Source organism: Tursiops truncatus, chromosome 18, assembly GCF_011762595.2.
Source record: "Tursiops truncatus isolate mTurTru1 chromosome 18, mTurTru1.mat.Y, whole genome shotgun sequence".
NCBI lineage: Eukaryota > Metazoa > Chordata > Mammalia > Artiodactyla > Delphinidae > Tursiops > Tursiops truncatus.
This window is the reverse complement of record NC_047051.1, coordinates 62,805,332-62,825,248: the sequence shown is the minus strand read 5'-3', so window position 1 is coordinate 62,825,248 and position 19,917 is coordinate 62,805,332. Positions and strand designations below refer to the sequence as shown.

Sequence of the window (19,917 nt, the reverse complement as noted above, 5' to 3'; positions counted from 1 at the left end):
CAGTGGTTTTACTCAGGGTGGTGTGGGGATACCTCCTTTGCCAATTTTAGAAGCTTCGCACTCTCTGCTGGTTATCAAGAGATAATCCCTTTGACAGAATTACAGGAAATCCAGTAATATTTTCAGGAAGTTTTTTTTTTTTTTGCGGTACGCGGGCCTCTCACTGTTGTGGCTTCTCCCGTTGCAGAGCACAGGCTCTGGACACGCAGGCTCAGCGGCCATGGCTCACGGGCCCAGCCACTCCGCGGCATATGGGATCTTCCCAGACCGGGGCACGAACCTGTGTCCCCTGCATCGGCAGGCGGACGCTCAACCACTGCGCCACCAGGGAAGCCCCATTTTCCGGAAGTTTTGATGAAGTTCAACTTTGTGTTTCTTCCGTTTCTACACAGGAGATGATTCTACCCTGGATACTTCTTTCAGTAAACTTTTCGGGACGCTGTCATCCAGTTCTTAAAGTACACGTGTGTGTTTGGAATGCATTCCTTCTGGTTTTGTTATTTGACTCTGTGTTGTTTAACTCCAAAACAAGCGTTTTTCATCAGGCATATTATGGGATTCCACTGAAGTACGCAAGGGCTCCTGAGTGCCATTCCCAATGACGAATTCCACCCTGAGACACAATTCATTTAGTTTTACCACTACAGCTGATTTCTCCTTTGCTGTATTCAAAAGTTCTCCTTCCACTCAGCACTTTGCAAAGCGGGAGCACTTTGTCTTGGCATTCCTCGAGGTTGGCCTTAACACACTATTGATTATTCTTCTCTCACACAATTTCTGAAGCCGATGGTGTAAACCAGTGTGATAAAGCTAGTGCGCCCCTTTCTGCCCACCGCCTAAATCACCTCCCAGCGGCAAGGTCGTTGCTGATGGAGGGCATTAGCATTTCCAAAGCTCCAGGGTTCGGTTGAGTGTGCTATTCTGGATTGCTTCGAAAATGACAGCTGACTTTTAAAAAAGTATAAAGCCTAGGGCAAAACAATATTAATGGCTTTGCTGAGATTTCTTGAAGCTGGGCACATGGAAAGAGTTAACAGGCCTTCTTAATTTGCCTTTTGGGAAGAACCTGGCTCACTGGCTTAAGTTAAATCAAAGGAACAAGAAATTCCCTGAAAGAATATTAGTGCCCCAGGGGAGATATTTCATTGTAACAAAAAACCTTACCAGTTGTATGATTTTTTTTTGTTTTTTGGGGAGAGTGTTAATTATAACGATAGAACATAGGTAAGTCAATATAGCTTTCTGCTCGTAGCTTTCTGTTATCTATATCAGGCTTGGATTTTGAAGATGATTTCAGTGCAGAAATTGCTGGGTCTATGATCTATGATCCAAATTGAAGACAGAGGCTTCTAATTACTATGGAAACAACACCTAACCCCATAATCAGATGGAAACCTTCATAGAAATCTGTCACAATATGTGAAGATATGAATCATGAAGGGCCTTCAGCACAGACTGTAGTACACCCTTAGAGAAAGGGAATTGTCTTAAGAGATAACCTTTAGTGTGGAAATGCAAAGCTTAGGGATCAAGAGCTGTTTTTCAGAAACTTACAAAACCTAAAAAAAAAAAAAACAACACAAAGATACCAGAACATCAGCGTACCCTGTCTTTGTTCGGGAATGATTTAAAACACCCGTATGATTCTCATGTAGAGAGTGTATCTTAAACAGCATATATCCGTCAAATAACTTAGATGATATGCAAAGTGAAAATTAATAATTTCATTTTCAATACGTGAAATCTGTTAGCTAGAGAAAATATTTTTCAAACATGGGTTTCATGGGGTCGTTGACAGAAGGAATTCCCATGCAGAACATTTGGACTGTCTCACACAATGTTTTTGAGCCTGCTATAGCAGCAGTATAGTTAGGCAAAGTTCTGGGCCTCCTGAGGTCCAGGGCTCTATTCCTATAAAGGACCAGTTAGCCTTCTTCCTGGTGGTCTGGGTGCCCCAATATTCTGTATTTTGAATAAGGGTAGAAACAGATGAGGAATAATGTGAGGGGGAAAGTTCTTAGTTTCAATGAGTCTGTAGATCAAGGTTCTCCCCCAGGGAGTGGTCAGGACTGCAGATACAGATTTAGATCATTAGCCTAAAGATGGTATTTAAAACCCCGAAACTGGCTACACTCACCGAGGGCAGGTATGCAGACAGGTGACAGGAGGAGCTGAGAACAGCCCAGTGCCACGTCAGCATTCAGAGGACCTCCCTGAACCTTAGTTTCCTCCTCTGTCAAACGGGAATAATAATATTATTTACCACACAGATAGGCTGTGATGATAAAATGCAATAATACCTAAGGCAGGAAAATAGAAGTCAGTGTTTGGAAAAGTAAGTGCTTGATAATAATTAGCTAATTATATCATTCTGCGATCGGTTCTTTCTAGTTCTGTTTTCTGAGTAAGGAGATTTGAGGGGGAAAAATGTCTGGGCTGATGTTTCTTAAATGTCTTCCACAAAATATTATTTCCCGGGCTGTTAACAGCTGTTACATAAGCAATGGATTCCACGTGTCCAAGTTAAATGAGGTACCTTAGCAGGGCTTCATCAGGGTAACATGTGTTTTGACTCGTCAAAAGGAAGAAGCTCATTTGTAGTGTTTTCCAAAAACTATCTGGCCAAGGGTTCTCCAGGAATTCTTACAAGGTGTTCCAGGGAACATACCAGGACACACTGGGAAGTCTGCTCTAATTAGCTAAGAGGAGAAGTGATTCAGATGTAACTGCACTTACCTAGAGGTATTTGTGAAGCCACTCCCCGCTCCACTACCTTTAACTCAAGAGAAGAAATATTATACAGGTCTTCTCTTTACAACAGAACTTTCCGGAGGATATGGCTTCAGGCTAAGTCACCTTGTCGTGGAACAAATCATTAGCTCTGCTCCTTGAAAAAATGGAATCAGTACTACCTCCTGCCTGGCTCCCTCCAAGGAACATTGAAAAGGATAATTAGATAATTTGGAAAAGTATTTGGAAGTCCCAGTGTAGACAGATGCTACAGAGGTACAAAGAAATTATCCTTCCCACCTAGCAGACTCGCAAAACCTGTAGATTTCGGGAATATATAGCTTGGGAATCCTCTCTCTTAAGAGGATTACTAAGATAACGTCTCTGAAGTATGTTGGCATTCTGAGATGAAAGAAGCTGACCTTAAAGATAGAAAGTGCTGAAAGAAGAGACATTTTATTGTTTGGAGAAACAAGAAAGAGAGGGGGTGTGGTGAGAACAGGTTGGAGTGCTGTCTCAGGTTTCCAAGTACAAGCATTATTCCTTTAAGAACATCGCAGCATCTTAACAGATTTCCTTAAAATAAATAACACAGTGTGCACTTTTTCAGAGGCATCCAAGCTTTTACCTCCCTGTCCCCTTTACGTTCTGCGGGTTGACTGTACATTCACCAAAGTCATTACTGGCAATCTGAGAAGCAACGGCTGCACAGCGGTCCTGTCTCAGCCCGTGTGTGTGTTGTTTTAAAAATTTATCTTCTCAGTTTCTACTCAGTGGGTTTTTATTCTGGTGCGAAAGATGTTGCTATTCCCATACATCATTTTGAAATTTGCAAACAAAACTCTAATCTTGTATAGTAGTAGGGGTGACAGTTTATGCTACCTAGATTTAATTGGACTTGATGTTTTGAGAATGATGTTTTATTTACTTATTAGATTCTAATTTACATTAGAGTGTTAATGAGTGAACTGTTTGTCAGATGACCACTTGGGGAATTCAAATCTATCCCATTTGTTCCCAAGGAAACAGAAGCTATCACATCTGATGGGCTCTGCATATATTTTGTCCAAGTGTGGCCACTTCTTTCACGAGAGCCAAGTATAATAGGAGGGTGACCAATAAGGGTCTAAAAGCTTGGAGTCCTGCTTTCCGTCCTTCTCCTTACACCTGTGTGGCGCAGGGGTACTATGTTGTCCCCAGATCTCAAGGCTGTTGTGAAGATAAAATAATATGATACGTAGAAAAGACACTGAAGCAATGAGGTAAAAAGATGTACTATTATTTTACTGACGTAATCTATAATCAAATAGGACAATAACAGGTAACAAATCAAATCTAGGGACTATGCAGAGTGATGCGTGAATAATTTAAGATCTATGAAGAATAAGACCTTATACATTTTGTTCACCATTGTATCCCAGGATCTGTAAGAGTTCCTAGCACACAGTATGTGTTTAAAAAATCAGAAATGAAAGATTATAAGTAAAATTGTTAGTTATAATTTCTGCCTTTTGCAAACATTTATTGAAGTCAATTAGGAGGTAGATTTCTGTAATGAGAAAGAAAAGACAGGAAAGGAAAGAGAAATAATACTTATTGAGTGTCTATGATGGACCAGACTCAGGGCTACGTGTTTCATACACGTATCTCAGCAGTCAGTTATCTCAAAATCAAAGTTGAACCCTTCTTCCTTAGGCTTCAGAAAATACAATGAATTATCCATCCATATTAAAAAAAAAAAGATATCTCCTATACTCCACTTACTGTGCCAACTTAAGGCAAAACCAAATCACCAACTTGGTTTAACTGATAACTAGAACCAAAAAATCCGGTTTCTTTCTTTTTTTGCTGTACGCAGGCCTCTCACTTCTGTGGCCTCTCTCGTTGTGGAGCTTCCCGAACCGGGACACGAACCTGTGTCCCCTGCATCGGCAGGCGGACTCACAACCACTGCGCCACCAGGGAAGCCCCCGGTTTCTTTCTTTTTTTTTTTTAATTGAAGTATAGTTGCTTTATTATGTGCCGATCTCTGCTGCACAGCAAAGTGACTCAGTTTTACACATATATACATTCTTTTTCAAAATATTCTTTTCCATAATGGCTTATCCCAGGAGATATAGTTCCCTGTGTTACACAGCAGGACCTTGTTGTTTAAAAAAGCTGGTTTCTTGCTCATGTGATAATAGCTACTTGCTGTGCTTGATGGGACAATTAGAGAGCAGAAGACTTCGTGTATAAAATAGGCTTGGCTCTAACTGTTGGTAGGCGAGCTGAGAGCAAGTCTTCTGGAGAGAAGCGGCTGCTTCCCGATCTCCCCATCCTGTAAAAAGCAGCAGAGCCTGCACACAGTTGTATCACAGCCCAGTTACTCATCATCTAGGTTCAGCTCAGAGCTGGGGGCCTGTTCTCAAAGCGGAAGTGAAACGTGAAGACTGAAATGGGTGTCAAGGGTGCGTCCACATATCCTCATTCAACGATGCAAGTAAGTTAAAATATTTAAAAACCCATTTCATTAGAAGCAGTAGCAAGGAGAGCTCCATCATCACCATGACACAAGATTAAACTAGACACCCCAGGGCCTCACTTTTGCACATTTTTTTCTGGTTCCTAACAACAATCTGCTAATATCCTAAGAAGTGTTTTCCTAAATACAAACTTAAAACATTTTAATAATGACTTCTTTCTTTAGATATAAAGTCATTATACTCATCATACATTTTAAGAATCAGCATTTTTTATTTTATGTTTTTACTTTTATTAGTGTGCCAATTTTACTGATGGATTGCCTTTCAAGAAAACAGGCTTTCATCCTCTGACTCCGAATAATCTCTCTTCTTCTCTCTCTTCTTTCCTCTTCCCTTCCCTCTCCCCCTACTTCCTCTCTCCATCTCTTCCTCTCTTTTTCTCTCTGATTCATGCTTTTGTTTCCTTAAAGATTGATTACAGTGGTCCTTTGGCCAAGCTCTCTAGCAAACTCAAAGTCCCTGGATGGGTCCAGGATTCTGTGTAGAGAATTCTGGGTTGGACTGAATCAAGTCAAGTTAGCGCTTTCGGTTTTGGCTACTTTGCATTCATTGGCTTCAGTTTTCAAAAGCCAGTGATTGTGTCGGTTTCAAGGATTTAAACATCTACTCCTGATGCCTATGCAGCTTGCTTTCAGAAAAATCTGTCAGATGGGTTACATACTTCCTAAAATCATTTCTTCAATAAAAGCAAATTCCTTCCATTTGCTGGAGAAGATGATTTTTTTTCCCGGAAGGTTCTGCATTCCTTCAACAGCAGAACACCTTGCTATTGCCTCCAAAATGGTGAGCAGGGAGGAGTGACAAGGAGCTGAACAAAACATATTTTGAGTGTGGGGAGAAAAAAACCCTAACTCTGTTGGCCTCACTAAATTGTTATTTCATATGCTCTTTGTTTACCAGGTTGAAAGCAATTCTTTAAGATCACTTTGCAGAATTTACATACATGTGTAAATTTCAACAGCCTGGCTCTGTATCATTCATTCAAACTACTATTCAACGAATCTTTGTAGAGTGTCACTAAGGCCAGACTTAGGTGCTGGGGATGTGTCAGCTGGACATGTCCCTGATCTCATGAGGGTTCTGACAAGAAATCAGGCAATTAGAGTAGAATGTAGTAAATGCTATGGGAGCACCCACAAGAGGCAGCTAACCCAGACCAGACAGTCAGAGAAAGCATCTCAGGAGAGCAGCCATGTGCTGGAACGGGCTCATAAGACCACGTGTTAAATTTTCAGGAATTGCAAGCCAGTCATTAAACAGAGTGATTATTAAAAGTTAGACTGTATACATTTAAAATCATATAAATTATACTAAAAGCAAAGGTAATATATACTGAAAATTCATTACTTCCTAATTATTTTACCATTATTTATGCTCCTGTGGTTATGTATGCCAAGTATGCCAAGTGTACCCGTAAGGGGGAAAATGTTACATTGTGGTCTGCTACTATGTTCAGTTGACATTATGTTGGTAGCTTGAAACTTACACCCCAGAAATTGGCAAACACTATAAACTAGAATGTTTTTTGCACAGAGAGCTGGTTGTACAAACACTTCCCAGTATAACACTGAATCTTGCCAGGAAAGTGAAGAAATAGTTGGATTATGCCTGGTGAATGCTGTGTATTTGGGGTGGGGGAATGGGGAGGATAGAAAGAATGTTTCAGGATGGGGAACAACAGCACATGCAAAAACTTAGAGATGAGAAAGGATGCTTCTTCCAAGCAACAGAGCCTAGGCCATTTGTACGTCTGGTGCACACAGAGGTTCTCTCACCTCCTAGACTAAAACTTTTACTAGGACTCATGCTCTGTTGTTGGTTTTATTCACCACCATGTCCACAGCGACTAGCACTGGGCTCGGCAGACAATCAGTGCTCAACAGTTACCTGAATAATTTAAGGTGGGGAGAGTGGTGAGTGGTGGATCCAGAGGGGCAGGCTGAGGACTTCATCGTGCAGGAACGTGTCTGGGTTTTATTCAAATGGCAACGGGGAACCATGGAAAGATATTAAGCAGGGGAGTAATGTGAACATATTTGCATTTTCAGCAATCCCTCTGGCTACAGCGTGGGGAGTGGATTGGAGTAGGGGAAAGCCAGAGGCAGGGAATTAATTAGGAGGCTATAATCCATGTGCTGAGATGATAAAATTAGGGGAGCCACTGTGGATGGATTCAAAAGAAATTTAGAATGACCGCTTAATGGGTTTCATTATGGATTGACTGTGAGGGCCAAGGGGATGGGGGGAGTTGAGGGGTCAGCTGGGTGTCTAGCTAGGACACAAGAGCTGGAGGGGGGGGGGACGTTCTCTGGGATGGAGAAACCTGGGGAAGGAAGGGTTAATGGGAGGACAGTGAGCTTGGTTTTGGACAGGTGTGTCTGAGGTGGCGGGTGCCCGTGTGTAGCACGCAGTTGGATAAACAGGTGTAATCAGGAGAGTAATCTGGGCTGGAGAGAGATTTGGGATGAAAACTCCTACCTTTGCTGTAGCCAACCCAGAAAATTGTGTCTGAGATGTTTCAAATTTTCTACACAACAACTCTTTTTGTGACCTATCCCCATGAACCCCGTGTTTTAAAAACATTTTGTTTAGTTAACAGATTACATGTATTAATAAAGAAATGATTGATTTTCAAAGGGCATCTCAGCTATTGGCTGATGTTTAAGATATATTCTGGAACGATAAGGAGGCAAAATAAAAGAGGGGAGTAAAATGTGTTAGAAAAAAAAGACCCACAGAAAGCCATATGTAATTCCAAATTTTCTGGCAGAACGAGTTGCTATAAACTCACAGAGGTAACTCCTTCACACGTGTAACTACAGGCTGGCTGGGGTAATGACTCCATCAGGATCAAACCATACCGCATAGTCCCGAGTAGAAGGAAAGTGCTAAGAGTCGGGGATAACTGTGTATTTGTGAAACTGGTCAGAGGCCACTGAAGTTCCTCTAATGCAGTAGTCTGCTGCCCATGGGAAGCATGGCTCTAGGGAAGCAGTTTCTCCTCTGTCAAGGCAGGAGGAGGTTGGAAGAAGACTTTCTTTCAGGAAAGCAAGAGGGTATCTTGCTCTGTTTCTAAGAACGCACTGAGTGTTAAAAAGTGAAGTGAGTTTCCATCACCTATTCTTGAGTAGACTTCATTAAATGTAATCTTCTCATTTTTGCCCTGAAGTTAACGTGAAAAAAAATCTTAAGATAAATTTCCAAAGGTTAGAGATAATCAGGAGTTTCCCTTTATAATCAAAAGGAGAAAAAACATTTTTAAAAAAAAAAAACCTTTTACGTGGAAGCAAAGTTAAAACTGTCTCGCTTTGGATGCACTTCCTATACATGCATCATAAGCATTCTTTTTCAAACCTTCATTTTGCTTTAAAAGAAAAGGTGTCTTTTTCCCCACCTTGTATCTAGCATCTGAAAAACCTGGCTTAGTGGTCCAGTGATGTTAACACACAGGAAAGAAACAGATTCTGGTTTTCTGTAGAGAAATGAAGAAATCAAAGAATCAAAGATGTTTCAAGGTCACTGCTTCTTGGTGGAATATTATAAGTGAGAACTGGCGGGCAGAATACTAGCTTTGAAATTTGAATAAACAGAAAAAGTATTCTGAATCTAGAAGTCATTGAGAACTTGCTCTTTTCAAAACGAAAGAGGAAATAGAAATAGAACTCAAAGCTTTATAAAGTGAAGGGCCGTGTGCTTTTTTCTCAGAGATCAGGCAGAAGGGATGGAACCACTTGTCAAGGGAATAGGCCAATTATCCCCTTCATGTAAGAATAATGTGAGGTTAGGCTGAGGCCGCTGACATTCCTCTAAAACCCTTTGCTCTGCTGGCATTAGTGCCACCGATAGGCATGGACAAGAGTTGGGTTGCTGTCATCACCTCCATCCACTCCACTCTGCCCTCAAACCCACTTTCCCCCAAAAGCCTTGTTGATGAGATGTTTATTCAGTGCCACGTGCCATGTCGTAGGCCATGCAGAAATATATGTCCCTTTCCAGGTGAGTCTCTGCCATTGAAAATAATGCCAGGCGTGAGTGGATTCAAATGCAGGTGTGTGACTCTCAAATCTGCTCTTCTGATCTTAGATGCTAGTGACAAGCTGACAGACCATCACGGATGAGGCAATACCACAGAGTCAAAGCTCTTTAGAATTTACGTAGCATAGGCATTTTCCATAATAACAATGAAAATACTTAACTCGATGAGTAGTTTTGATTTGACAAATTCCACGCTAAGCATTTTACATGGATTATATCATTTTACCCTCAAACAACTTTATGAGCAGATAATACTACTTCCTCATTTTTAATGTGAGTTAATTGAGTTTGGACAGAGAAATAATTTGCCCCAACTCACACAACTAGTAAAAACCAGATCCCAGGGCTGTCTGATGTCAAAATCTGATCTTGCAACGTTTATGCTATTTTAAAGAATACAGGACTAATTTCAAGTATATTTTAAGGTATTTTCTATTCCTTATTGTTGAAGTCTTTCTGGCATTATACTTTCATGTTCTGAATTCAACTCGACAAAATGTATTGTTGCTTCCATGTGTAAAATGGCACGTTAGAATGGTTTTCTGTAGAATGTAAGAGTGAGTAAAATAACGTATAATTCTGGGAAGGAGAAGACAAGTATACAAATAATCATAACACAAGGAATAATGTGCCCACTGCCTTAAGAAGGGCACACGTAACACAGGGGCTCAAAGAAAGGAATGGTAAATGCTATTGGAATAAAAATATACTTATTTGAACTAATTCTAATCAATGTTCTTATATCTGAAGGAAGCTATTTTTTCCATGTGAACTCCCAGGATATTATTTATACCTGAATGCTTTGAAAGGAAAAAGTTCCAGAGATAAGAAAAATATCTGAATGCTAGAAAAAGAAACCTAATCGTTACCGAAGAGATAATGTTCATAAAGCTGTAAACTGATAGAGCTGGAAAGGGGACATTTGCATTAACCCCTCTCTTTACAGATGAGGAAACTAAGACCCATTAGCTAAAGGCAGAAATTATTACATTCTCCTTTCTGTTCTCTTAGCTTTTTTCGTCTTCATCTGAGCTGTAGATTCGGAAAGAATTGTCTGGAGAAAATTAAGTAACTGAAGGCCATGCTGCTCTTCTGTAATGGGTTCTACCCTCGTCTGTAATAAGTATTAGTTGAATGGATGGTTTCAATTGGAATTTAATAAGAATCCCTTCTTAATTTAGATTATATCTGACAAACCAATCTTTTCCTGGATTAGGTTTGAAATTATTCCTAATACAGTTAAATTATATATAGTGAGATCAGTTTCATCTTCCCTGATAGGACAGAAAGGAGATTATCAACACATCTGAAATTCACAGGCAGAGACACTCAGCAAGTTTAGTTCTCCTTTCCTTTGGAGAATTTTCTCAAACCTGCAAAGTTCAGAACTCCTTTGATTTGGGTGGTTAACAGAAATGGTGGGATAATGAGGACCCTTTCCTGTCATTGATGAAGATTGTGAACTTGGTGAACGTAATAAGCACTGGTTGGGGCTTGAAGAACTGACAACTTGTGTTTCTCTTCAGTAGGTTTCCCTACTGGTCAGAAAAACTCATCATTAGTATCATAATCAGTAGCAGGCTTCAGGCAACAGTCTTCCCTTAGATGGCTGGTTCCTCCAATGCTGCACTACATCTGGTCCATCTGGTGGGGAGATACATACTGAGGAAACAGTGGCTTGCTGGGAAAATCCTTTTCTTTGGATAAGACAGTTCTGGGCTGCAGTCCCAGCTCTGCCACTTCTTAGTTGCCTGACCGCAGACAAGCAACTTAATCTCTCTAAATTTAACATTCTTTACTTATAAAATGAGGAAATGAAGGCTTTACAAGATTGCAGTAGGATTTGAAATAAATATATAAGGCATCTAAAAAGAGACTGATGCTTGGGCAGAGAATCTGTTTTGTCCTCTACCATATTCCTTGTGCCTGGTACATGAAGGCTATTTACTGAATGAAATAGAGTAGGTACTCAACCAATGGTAACCATGATGATTGTCATTGTTACTAAGTGATTGTGCAAAAAGAAACCAAGAAAAATTTTAATATGTTATTGTCCCTAGTCTTAAAAATATGTATATAAATAATATTATATGTTAATATAATGATATATGTTATAAATTACATAATATATATAATATAATATTATATAAAGGACACACAAATCAAGAGTTTGAAATAAATGCCATAATGTTATTACCAAAATATTGTAACTTGATTATACAACTTGGAATAGCCAATGTATTTTTTGAAAGGAATATCCGTGTGCCTTACCCTCAAACAGCTTAGCTGTGGGCTAAATGGGAAAGGAAAAAGGATGTGACTCTACCTATAAAAACAGATCTGAAATTTGAGACTGAACACACATGATGAGAATAGCTCTCTTCATTAATCTGTAATCTCTGTAATTCAGGATCTCACTGATTAGGTACAAAAAACTAGCTGTTCCTACACCTGAAACTTACATAATATTGAACATCAACTACACCTCAATAAAAAAAATGAGCTGTTCCCTCCTATAGATATGATGAGGACTGCTGCAATTAGAGGAGAGGAATTTCATATCTGAAACTGATGTGTTCCTCTCTGCCTTCAGATAGAAGAAGGGAGAAAAAAGTAGACTTTTATATTTTGTACTATTAAAGCTCTAGGAAAGGTTGGAAGCAATGAATGATGAGGCTAATAAGAGAAATATTTCATTAGCATTTAGCATGGTGGGAAGTACTGGGTATAGTCGTAAAGGGAATCAGAGAGAAAGACAGACAACTTGAATTCTCCTGGCTTTGCCGTCTCTGTTTCCTTATCGTCTCAGGCAGGTTTTTACTGAAGGCTATTGAACTTTCTCTCTCTCTCTTTTTTTTTTTTTTTGCTTTTTATTTTTTAACATCTTTATTGGAGTATAATTGCTTTACAATGCTGTGTTAGTTTCTGCTGCATAACAAAGTGAATCAGCTATATGTATACATATATCCCCGTATCTCCTCCCTCTTGCCTCTCCCTCCGGCCCTCCCTATTCTTTTACTACTTGATCTATTCAGTGAAATGTTTACTAAATCCCACCCTTGTGTGGGATTGGCTCTGTAGGCACCTGCATCATTAAGATGCAGAGATGAGCAACGTGGGATCTGGAATCAGACACTCCTCTGTGTACTCCTTCAAACACTATGAGACCTTTGTAATAAGCTCCTTAACTTTTCTAAGGCTTAGTTTCCATATTTGGAAGATAAGGGGGGAAGATCCATGTCATCACAAGCACTGTTATAAATATTACATAATATAAACCATGTAAAGCACAGTACAGTCCTGGCAGTAAGCGTTCAACCCATATGAGCTGGTAGTTATAAACATTGCTGCTTTTCTCAACGTGCCTCTGGGAATGACTTCCATCAGGAACTGCTGTAATAAGGTAAATGATTTTCCAAGGAGAAGTTGCCGATCCTATCCTGGAGTAAAAAGTCATTTTAATTTGTGAGCTTCACAACCCTCAGGGTGTCTGGCCCCCCAATTAGGGAATAGCTTCTGGCCTCACCGGAAGCTCTGCTATCAGAAATTAACAAAGTCGCTGGTTATGCGAATGCTCCAGGCAAAGTCTGGAAATCCAGAATTTCAAATTTGATAAGACTGTTTATCAACAATGACTGAGGGCTCCTTGGCAAAAGGAAAAATTCAACCGTCCAGTTCTTAGCTAGAATATAGATTTTAGACTTTAGTTCATGCATAATTTCATGGATGTGGCTTATGTAGAAAATGAAACTACATGTTTCCAAATTCCATTCCCTTGAAGAAATAAAACCTCTTTCAGAACATGTCCATTCCATCCACAGATCCTGTTGGTGTTTTCTGCTAAAGTTATCCAAATTTCAACCCCCTAATTAACAACCTCTCCACCATACTAAAGGCTGGCTTTGGTCCTTTCTCCACACTGTCCCCTAGATGAGACCCTGTCTCCCATCCCTCTTTCCTACAGAGCTTAGCTGCCCTCCTCTCTCTCCTCCCTAAACTCACTCCATCTCCTTCTCTCTAGGTCAAGACTATCAAATACATTTCTTTTTTTTTTTTTTGGTTTCTAGCTTAGTTGAGATTTTTGGTACTACTGTTTTATGATCCTTCAGACTGTATCCTGTCATGAGTGTACTCTTACATGCCCTACATTATTTCTATTCTTTCTTTCTTTCTCTTTCTTTCTTTTTCTTTCTTTCTTTCTTTCTTTCTTCTTCTTTCTTCCTTCCTTCCTTCCTTCCCTCCCTCCCTCCCTCCCTCCCTCCCTCTCTCTCTCTCTCTTTCTCTCTTTATCTCTTTCTCTCTTTCTTTTTCCACACTTCACAGCTTGTGGGATCTCAGTTCCCTGACCAGGGATTGAACCTGGGCCACGGCAGTGAAAGCACCAAGTCCTAACCACTGGTCCGCCAGGGAATTTCCCATTATTTCTATTCTTGATTTAGATATTTCTTACAACGAAAGGTGTCTTTTTCAAAGTGCATGCCTTATTAACAGCCATAATATTATAATGTGGTTGGACAACTTCCATAAAAATGTCTCATCCGCATTCTGGTATGAAAGAGAGTCCATCTGACCTCTTAGAGAATTTTTAATAGAAAAAGTTGACTTGAACACGTATGCACACATACCAATGGAAAGCTCTGCTTCTAAGGAGTGTGTGATGTTCTCAAACCACAGACACTTTTGTGTTTTCATGTCCTCTTCTCTAGGGCTGTTTTGAACATCAGTTACTATCGAGCCTGGTTACTCAAGCACTGCTGGGATATTTGGCCTCTCAAAACAACATTAATTGGTTTCTAGGCAATAGATTTGAGAGGGATAGATAACTGCTTTTCTTTCATGGGAAAGAAAGAAAATGGCTTTTCATGCAACTCCCAAATGTGCTATTTCCCCAATAGGTGATAGCACCTTGGAGTATACTTCTTTACACAGGCTAACCCAAGCTCACTAAAACCCGAAACTAGGCCTGTGACACTCTCAGCCCATCTGTCTCCCAAGGAGAGAGAGAAAGGGGCCCAGGCCAGATTCCTTCTCACCCTACTTTCAGCCCAAAGCTAGTTTGATTCATACTCAGCCAAGGAGACCTAGTCAGATTCCATGGATTTATTCCTGCTCAGCAATTTCTCCCTACCACCTGTCTCCTTCTCTTTGATTATATGTGAAATCTTTTCCACAAAGGATTTTAAACACTGAAGAAAGCTAAACACGTAACTCTTTGCCTGACATATTTTTGTGTGAACGACTTTCAATTAAAATGCAGTCACTCCGTCATCAGGTTGAAAGGACTGATGCCGATTTGGTTAGTGTTTCAGGACAGGGAGACTGGTGGAAAGAACAGAAGGGCACTGTGTAGTCATCCGTGTGGATAAAAGGGGCGATGAAGGAAAAGGCCAGAGACTCACTGCAAACTTCTAAATTTTGCTTAAGGAAGGTCCTATTTATTCTCAGCTGGGTGGGGACAAATAAAAATTGTGCAGGTCCATGTCCTGGCTGCTGTGAATAGGGCTGCAATGAACATTGGGGTGCATGTGTCTTTGTGAATTACGGTTTTCTCTGGGTATATACCCAGTAGTGGGATTGCTGGGTCATATGGGAATTCTATTTTTAGTTTTTTAAGGAACCTCAATACTGTTCTCCATAGTGGCTGTATCAATTGACATTCTTACCAACAGTGCAAGAGGGTTCCCTTTTCACCACACCCTCTCCAGCATTTGTTGTTTGTAGATTTTCTGATGATGCCCATTCTAACTGGTGTGAGGTGATACCTCATTGTAGTTTGGATTTGCATTTCTCTAATAATTAGTGATGTTGAGCATCTTTTCATGTGCTTTTTAGCCATCTGTATGTCTTCTTTGGAGAGATGTCTATTTAGATCTTCCATCTATTTTTGATTGGTTTGTTTTTTGATATTGAGCTGCCTGAGCAGTTTGTATATTTGGGACATTAATCCCTTGTCGGTCACATTGTTTGCAAATATTCTCTCCCATTCTGAGGACATGGAAACAACCTAAATGTCCATTGACAGATGAATGGATGAAGAAGATGTGGTACATATATACAATGGAATATTACGCAGCCATCAAAAAGAATTAAATAATGCCATCTGCAGCAACATGGGTAGACCTAGAGATGGTCATGCTGAGTGAAGTCATCGGACAGAGAAAGACAAATATCATATGATATCACTTATATGTGGAATCTGAAAAAAGGGTACAAATGAACTTACCTACAAAACAGAAACAGAGCCACAGATGTAGAAAACAAACTTATGGTTACCAGGGGTAAGGGTGGGAGGGATAAATTGGAAACTGGGATGGACATATACACACTACTATGTATAAAATAGATAACTAATAAGAACCTACTGTATAGCATAGGGAACTCTACTCAATACTTGGTAATGGCTTATATGGGAAAATAATTTTAAAAAGAGCGTATATATGTATGTGTATAACTGATTCACTTTGCTGTATACCTGAAACTAGTATAACGTTGCAAATCAACTAGACTCCAATAAAAATTTTGAAAAAATAAAAAAAAATTGTACTTCTGATATTTGTATTCTGCAGCTGCAAACCCAGAATCCTCGTCTCTTTGGATTTATAAAAATATACTATTTTTAAAAATGTGTGTTCGACTTCATCCAAAGGGGCGTTTTCCTCTGAAGATTCATTAATGAGGGTTCCATTATAGCCTTACAAAAGGAAGTCAGATGGAATGTTTAAAAATTTACAAGCAAACACAGAGAACATGTGCCTGGTCTGTGCAGCTGAAGACGTAATTAGAAGTTCCTAGAGAGTGAGAACAGGGTGAGGGTGTGCAGACATTTCAACCATCAAAAAGAAAATTCCCCCCAAATGGCTCACAAATGTGAGGGATTAGTCAATATACTTGGGGCTCTCCAACACTTTTTAGCAGCCAATAATTTCTTCATGATTAACGGCAAACTAAAAGCTTCCTTCCTTTCTCAATGCCATTTTGTTAGACAGTTATAATGAAGTAGCAAACTTGTCACGGGAGAGGAAAAGCTCACGGACAAGGTATTAGAATCTATAATCCTGGCCGACATATCCAGTTACTTCAGTTTCAGATTACTGCACTTTCTTTATTAGCAGACAAATGACTAAGGCAAATACCTTTGCAGACACCTGCATGCTGTTCTCTTGCATGTTCATGATGGCTTCAGAGATCTTGACGTCTATTGGGTCCATGACCGACTCAATGTTGAATGGTCCTTCCAGTCGCTCTGCCACCAAGAGCATTGCATCTGTTAAAACACAGGAACGTGATTTATTTGAGAACTGGGAACCCCAGCTTCTAACCTGAGTTTAAACATTTCCCACAGGACCGGCTGAAAAATGACCACTCATTCAAATTCTGTATTTGCTTTTATGTAGTTCAAAATGGAATTGATGACTCAGTCTTACAGGAGTATTTTATTTTATTTCATTTGAAGGCTTAAAATTATTTTACATATATAGAACCAGGCCTGAAAATGAGAAAATGAGTTCAAATTAAGAGAGTTGAATATACCTAACTCTTTCAAGTGAAGTTAAAGAAAAATCAGGTCAGGTTCAAAAGTGGAGTTAACCTCTTTTCTTCCGGAGTATGGAGAAAACTGAGAATATTGAAGACGTGTAAATGTGAGAGTTTGGGGGATGCGCTATCGTCAAGACCCAATTTAAGCATATCTGCGTGTATGAAGCATTTCTGGATTTCCCAAGAAGGACAGACCTGTCCCTGCTTGGTGCTGTCACTCTACCTAGCATGCCCTTCTGTTTTTTGTTTGTTTGTTTTTTACATCTTTATTGGAGTATAATTGCTTTACAATGGTGTGTTAGTTTCTGCTTTATAACAAAGTGAATCAGTTATACATATACATATGTTCCCGTATCTCTTCCCTCTTGCATCTCCCTCCCTCCCACCCTCCCTATCCCACCCCTCCAGGCGGTCACAAACCACTGAGCTGATCTCCCTGTGCTACGCAGCTGCTTCCCACTAGGCCTTTCTGTTTTTAACACTTTGACACACTCTGGGAATAGAGAAGCTTCTCTTACTTGGTTCTGCATATTCAAGGCTTATTATGGTGCCTATTGCATTGTAAGCTTTCAAGAAATGTCTGTGAAATTATACTGAACTGAACTAAAGTACTGCTTGGGAAGCTTTAGTTTTCTGGAGAAGATGCTAATAGTGATATGGAGGCAAGAGCTGTGAATTAGGAGTGAGTTGCACTGGGTTCCCAACCCTGCCACTAAGCAGCTGGATGGCTTTTGGAAAAATCTCTGAGCTTACTGGGCCAAAGATTAGAGAGCTGCATAAAAGGGACCTGGGATGAAGAGTCTCCCGGTGTCTACGGTGAGTAGCACGCGAGGCAATATGCCCATTCCTCTGCAAACTGGCCCAGTTTTGTTCTTAGCATCCAGGACATAGTTTGGTAACTTGTCTCCACCAGGACTGACAACTAGAACTTTCTGTGATGATGAAAATGTGCCTATTGAAACTTGAAATGTGGCTAACGTGATTGAAGAATTAAATTGTTAACAAAGTAATTTGCCTTTAACTAATCTAAATATAATTAAAAATATCCCCTTGGGACCAGCGGCTACCATATTAGATGGGGCAGCCTAGACTTTTAACATGTAGACGCAATAGCCCTCACATTTTTTTTTTTTTTTTTCGGGTACGAGGGCCTCTCACTGTTGTGGCCTCTCCCGTTGCGGAGCACAGGCTCCGGACGTGCAGGCTCAGTGGCCATGGTTCACGGGCCCAGCCACTCCGCGGCATGTGGGATCTTCCCGGACCGGGGCACGAATCCACATCCCCTGCATCGGCAGGCGGACTCTCAACCACTGTGCCACCAGGGAAGCCCAGCCCTCACATAAAGCTCTTGGGAGCCAATCTTAAAACGCTGTCCCTTTTCAAAATAATACATGTTTATTATCAGACACTTAGAAAATACAGAAAAGAAAAATGAAGGAGAGAAATACACCCACAATCCCACTTCCCAGAATAACACTATAAACAGTTTAGTATATGCCCTGTGTTTATTTTTCCTTTGAACATGAATATTTTAAGAATGCAACTGAAAATATACCATACAGCTATCATACACCATACAGACACTCTTTCTAAATGTAATATATTATTAATGTAACATGCTGTTTATAGCAGCTGCTTTTTAGTATTAGTGCGAGGAAACCAAATTTTATATTTATTACATACCCTACCATGCTCAACCAAGTGTCACCATCAAAATTTCTTCAGGGTTATAAGTAGTTATGAATTAGGCACGTGAGAAACCTTTCAAGATAGATGAATTTTTATAAGAAGGTGCTGTCTGGGAAGCAGAGTCACATTTTTAAAGAACATCAGGCTTTGTACACATCAGCTTTTATACTATCAACTGGCTTTCCCAGCCAGACCTCATAACGGGGTCTTTGGTCTCCTCCCTATGCAATGAACGAGACTAAAAGCATCCAGGGCAGCACTTGAGCGTCAGGGAGGTCCCGCTATCCCACCCCTATCCCCCGTACTCGGTCCCATATTTTTCTTATGGACACGAGTCACACGAAAAACCTAAGTGTGAACAAGGACTCATAAAAAACTTGAACAACAAATTTGCTGATTTTTCCCTTAATGCAGATCTATCTGTGTATGTTACATCAGGACATTATAACAAAAGTAGTCATTTCTCTGGATCTTAATGACCTAATTATCTGGCAATATGGACAGAGGATGCACCTTGTTTGGTTGTAGTATTTTCATATTAAAGATGTTTTCTCCTTTAAGGTTTTAAAAGGTGGCCTGAGAGCTGTGCTGTTTCTTTTATATCTTTATATCTATGTTGTGTATTTATAAAAAATAATCCCCTTTACGGTTAGACTTTCCAACAGGCTTTTTGATGAAGATTAAGTATGATGAATGAACAAGTTTCTCTAGATGGGTGTATTCTGCTAGAAGAACAAGGAATCTTTGTACAGGAAAAAGAATTGGTCCTATGGAATTATCCAACAAATGCAGTTAATGGAACTGATAACTATGGGATACTTAATGGTGTGTTTTAGACAAGTATTTGCATAAATCATTATACAAAGAGTACTGGTCTATCACAGTATATTTATCCAACACTAACGGGTTGAGTTGCGGTAGTAATAACATTAGCTCTACCGGAAGTCTGTAGGCAGGAGTGCTCTGGGCAAAAAGGACGAGCTTTGGGTTGGATCAGAAGGACTCAGCAGACTGTCACAGTTGGAAATGATGGGGTCTAAAATATCTCTGAGAAGGTTCTCTTCTTTAAATTAAAACAGTCCCTTCTCTACCGGACATTCCAATAAGTCTGGCAAAAAGCTGTTCGATTCGTATCCCAAAGTCAAGGAACTTCTCTTTGGTGATTTCAATCTTTTGGTTCCCTGTTCCTCTCCCACCACAGAGCTCACCTTTTAGCTTCTGGGGTCTGCAAACTCAGCTCTTCTTTTTTGACTCCAACCATGAAAAGGGTGACCCTCTCCCAAGCAGTTGCCTGCTTGGCCTTGGAAAATGGCCATCCTACTGATGGTCCTGTATCTTAAACGTGTAATCAAATGGCCACATTTATGCAAATTGGTTGGCCCTGAATTTCCATTCTTTATCT

General features: G+C 40.1%; 1 protein-coding gene across 1 annotated transcript in view; it reads right to left on the bottom strand.

The window, feature by feature from the left end:
* The window catches only part of GPC6 (glypican 6), a 1,080,872-nt gene that overhangs the window by 97,740 nt on the left and 963,215 nt on the right, over positions 1-19,917 (bottom strand). The window contains exon 5 of the mRNA XM_019920897.2: positions 16,424-16,554. Coding sequence (XP_019776456.1) covers positions 16,424-16,554 — 131 coding nt within the window. The remainder of the gene's footprint in view (positions 1-16,423; positions 16,555-19,917) is intronic.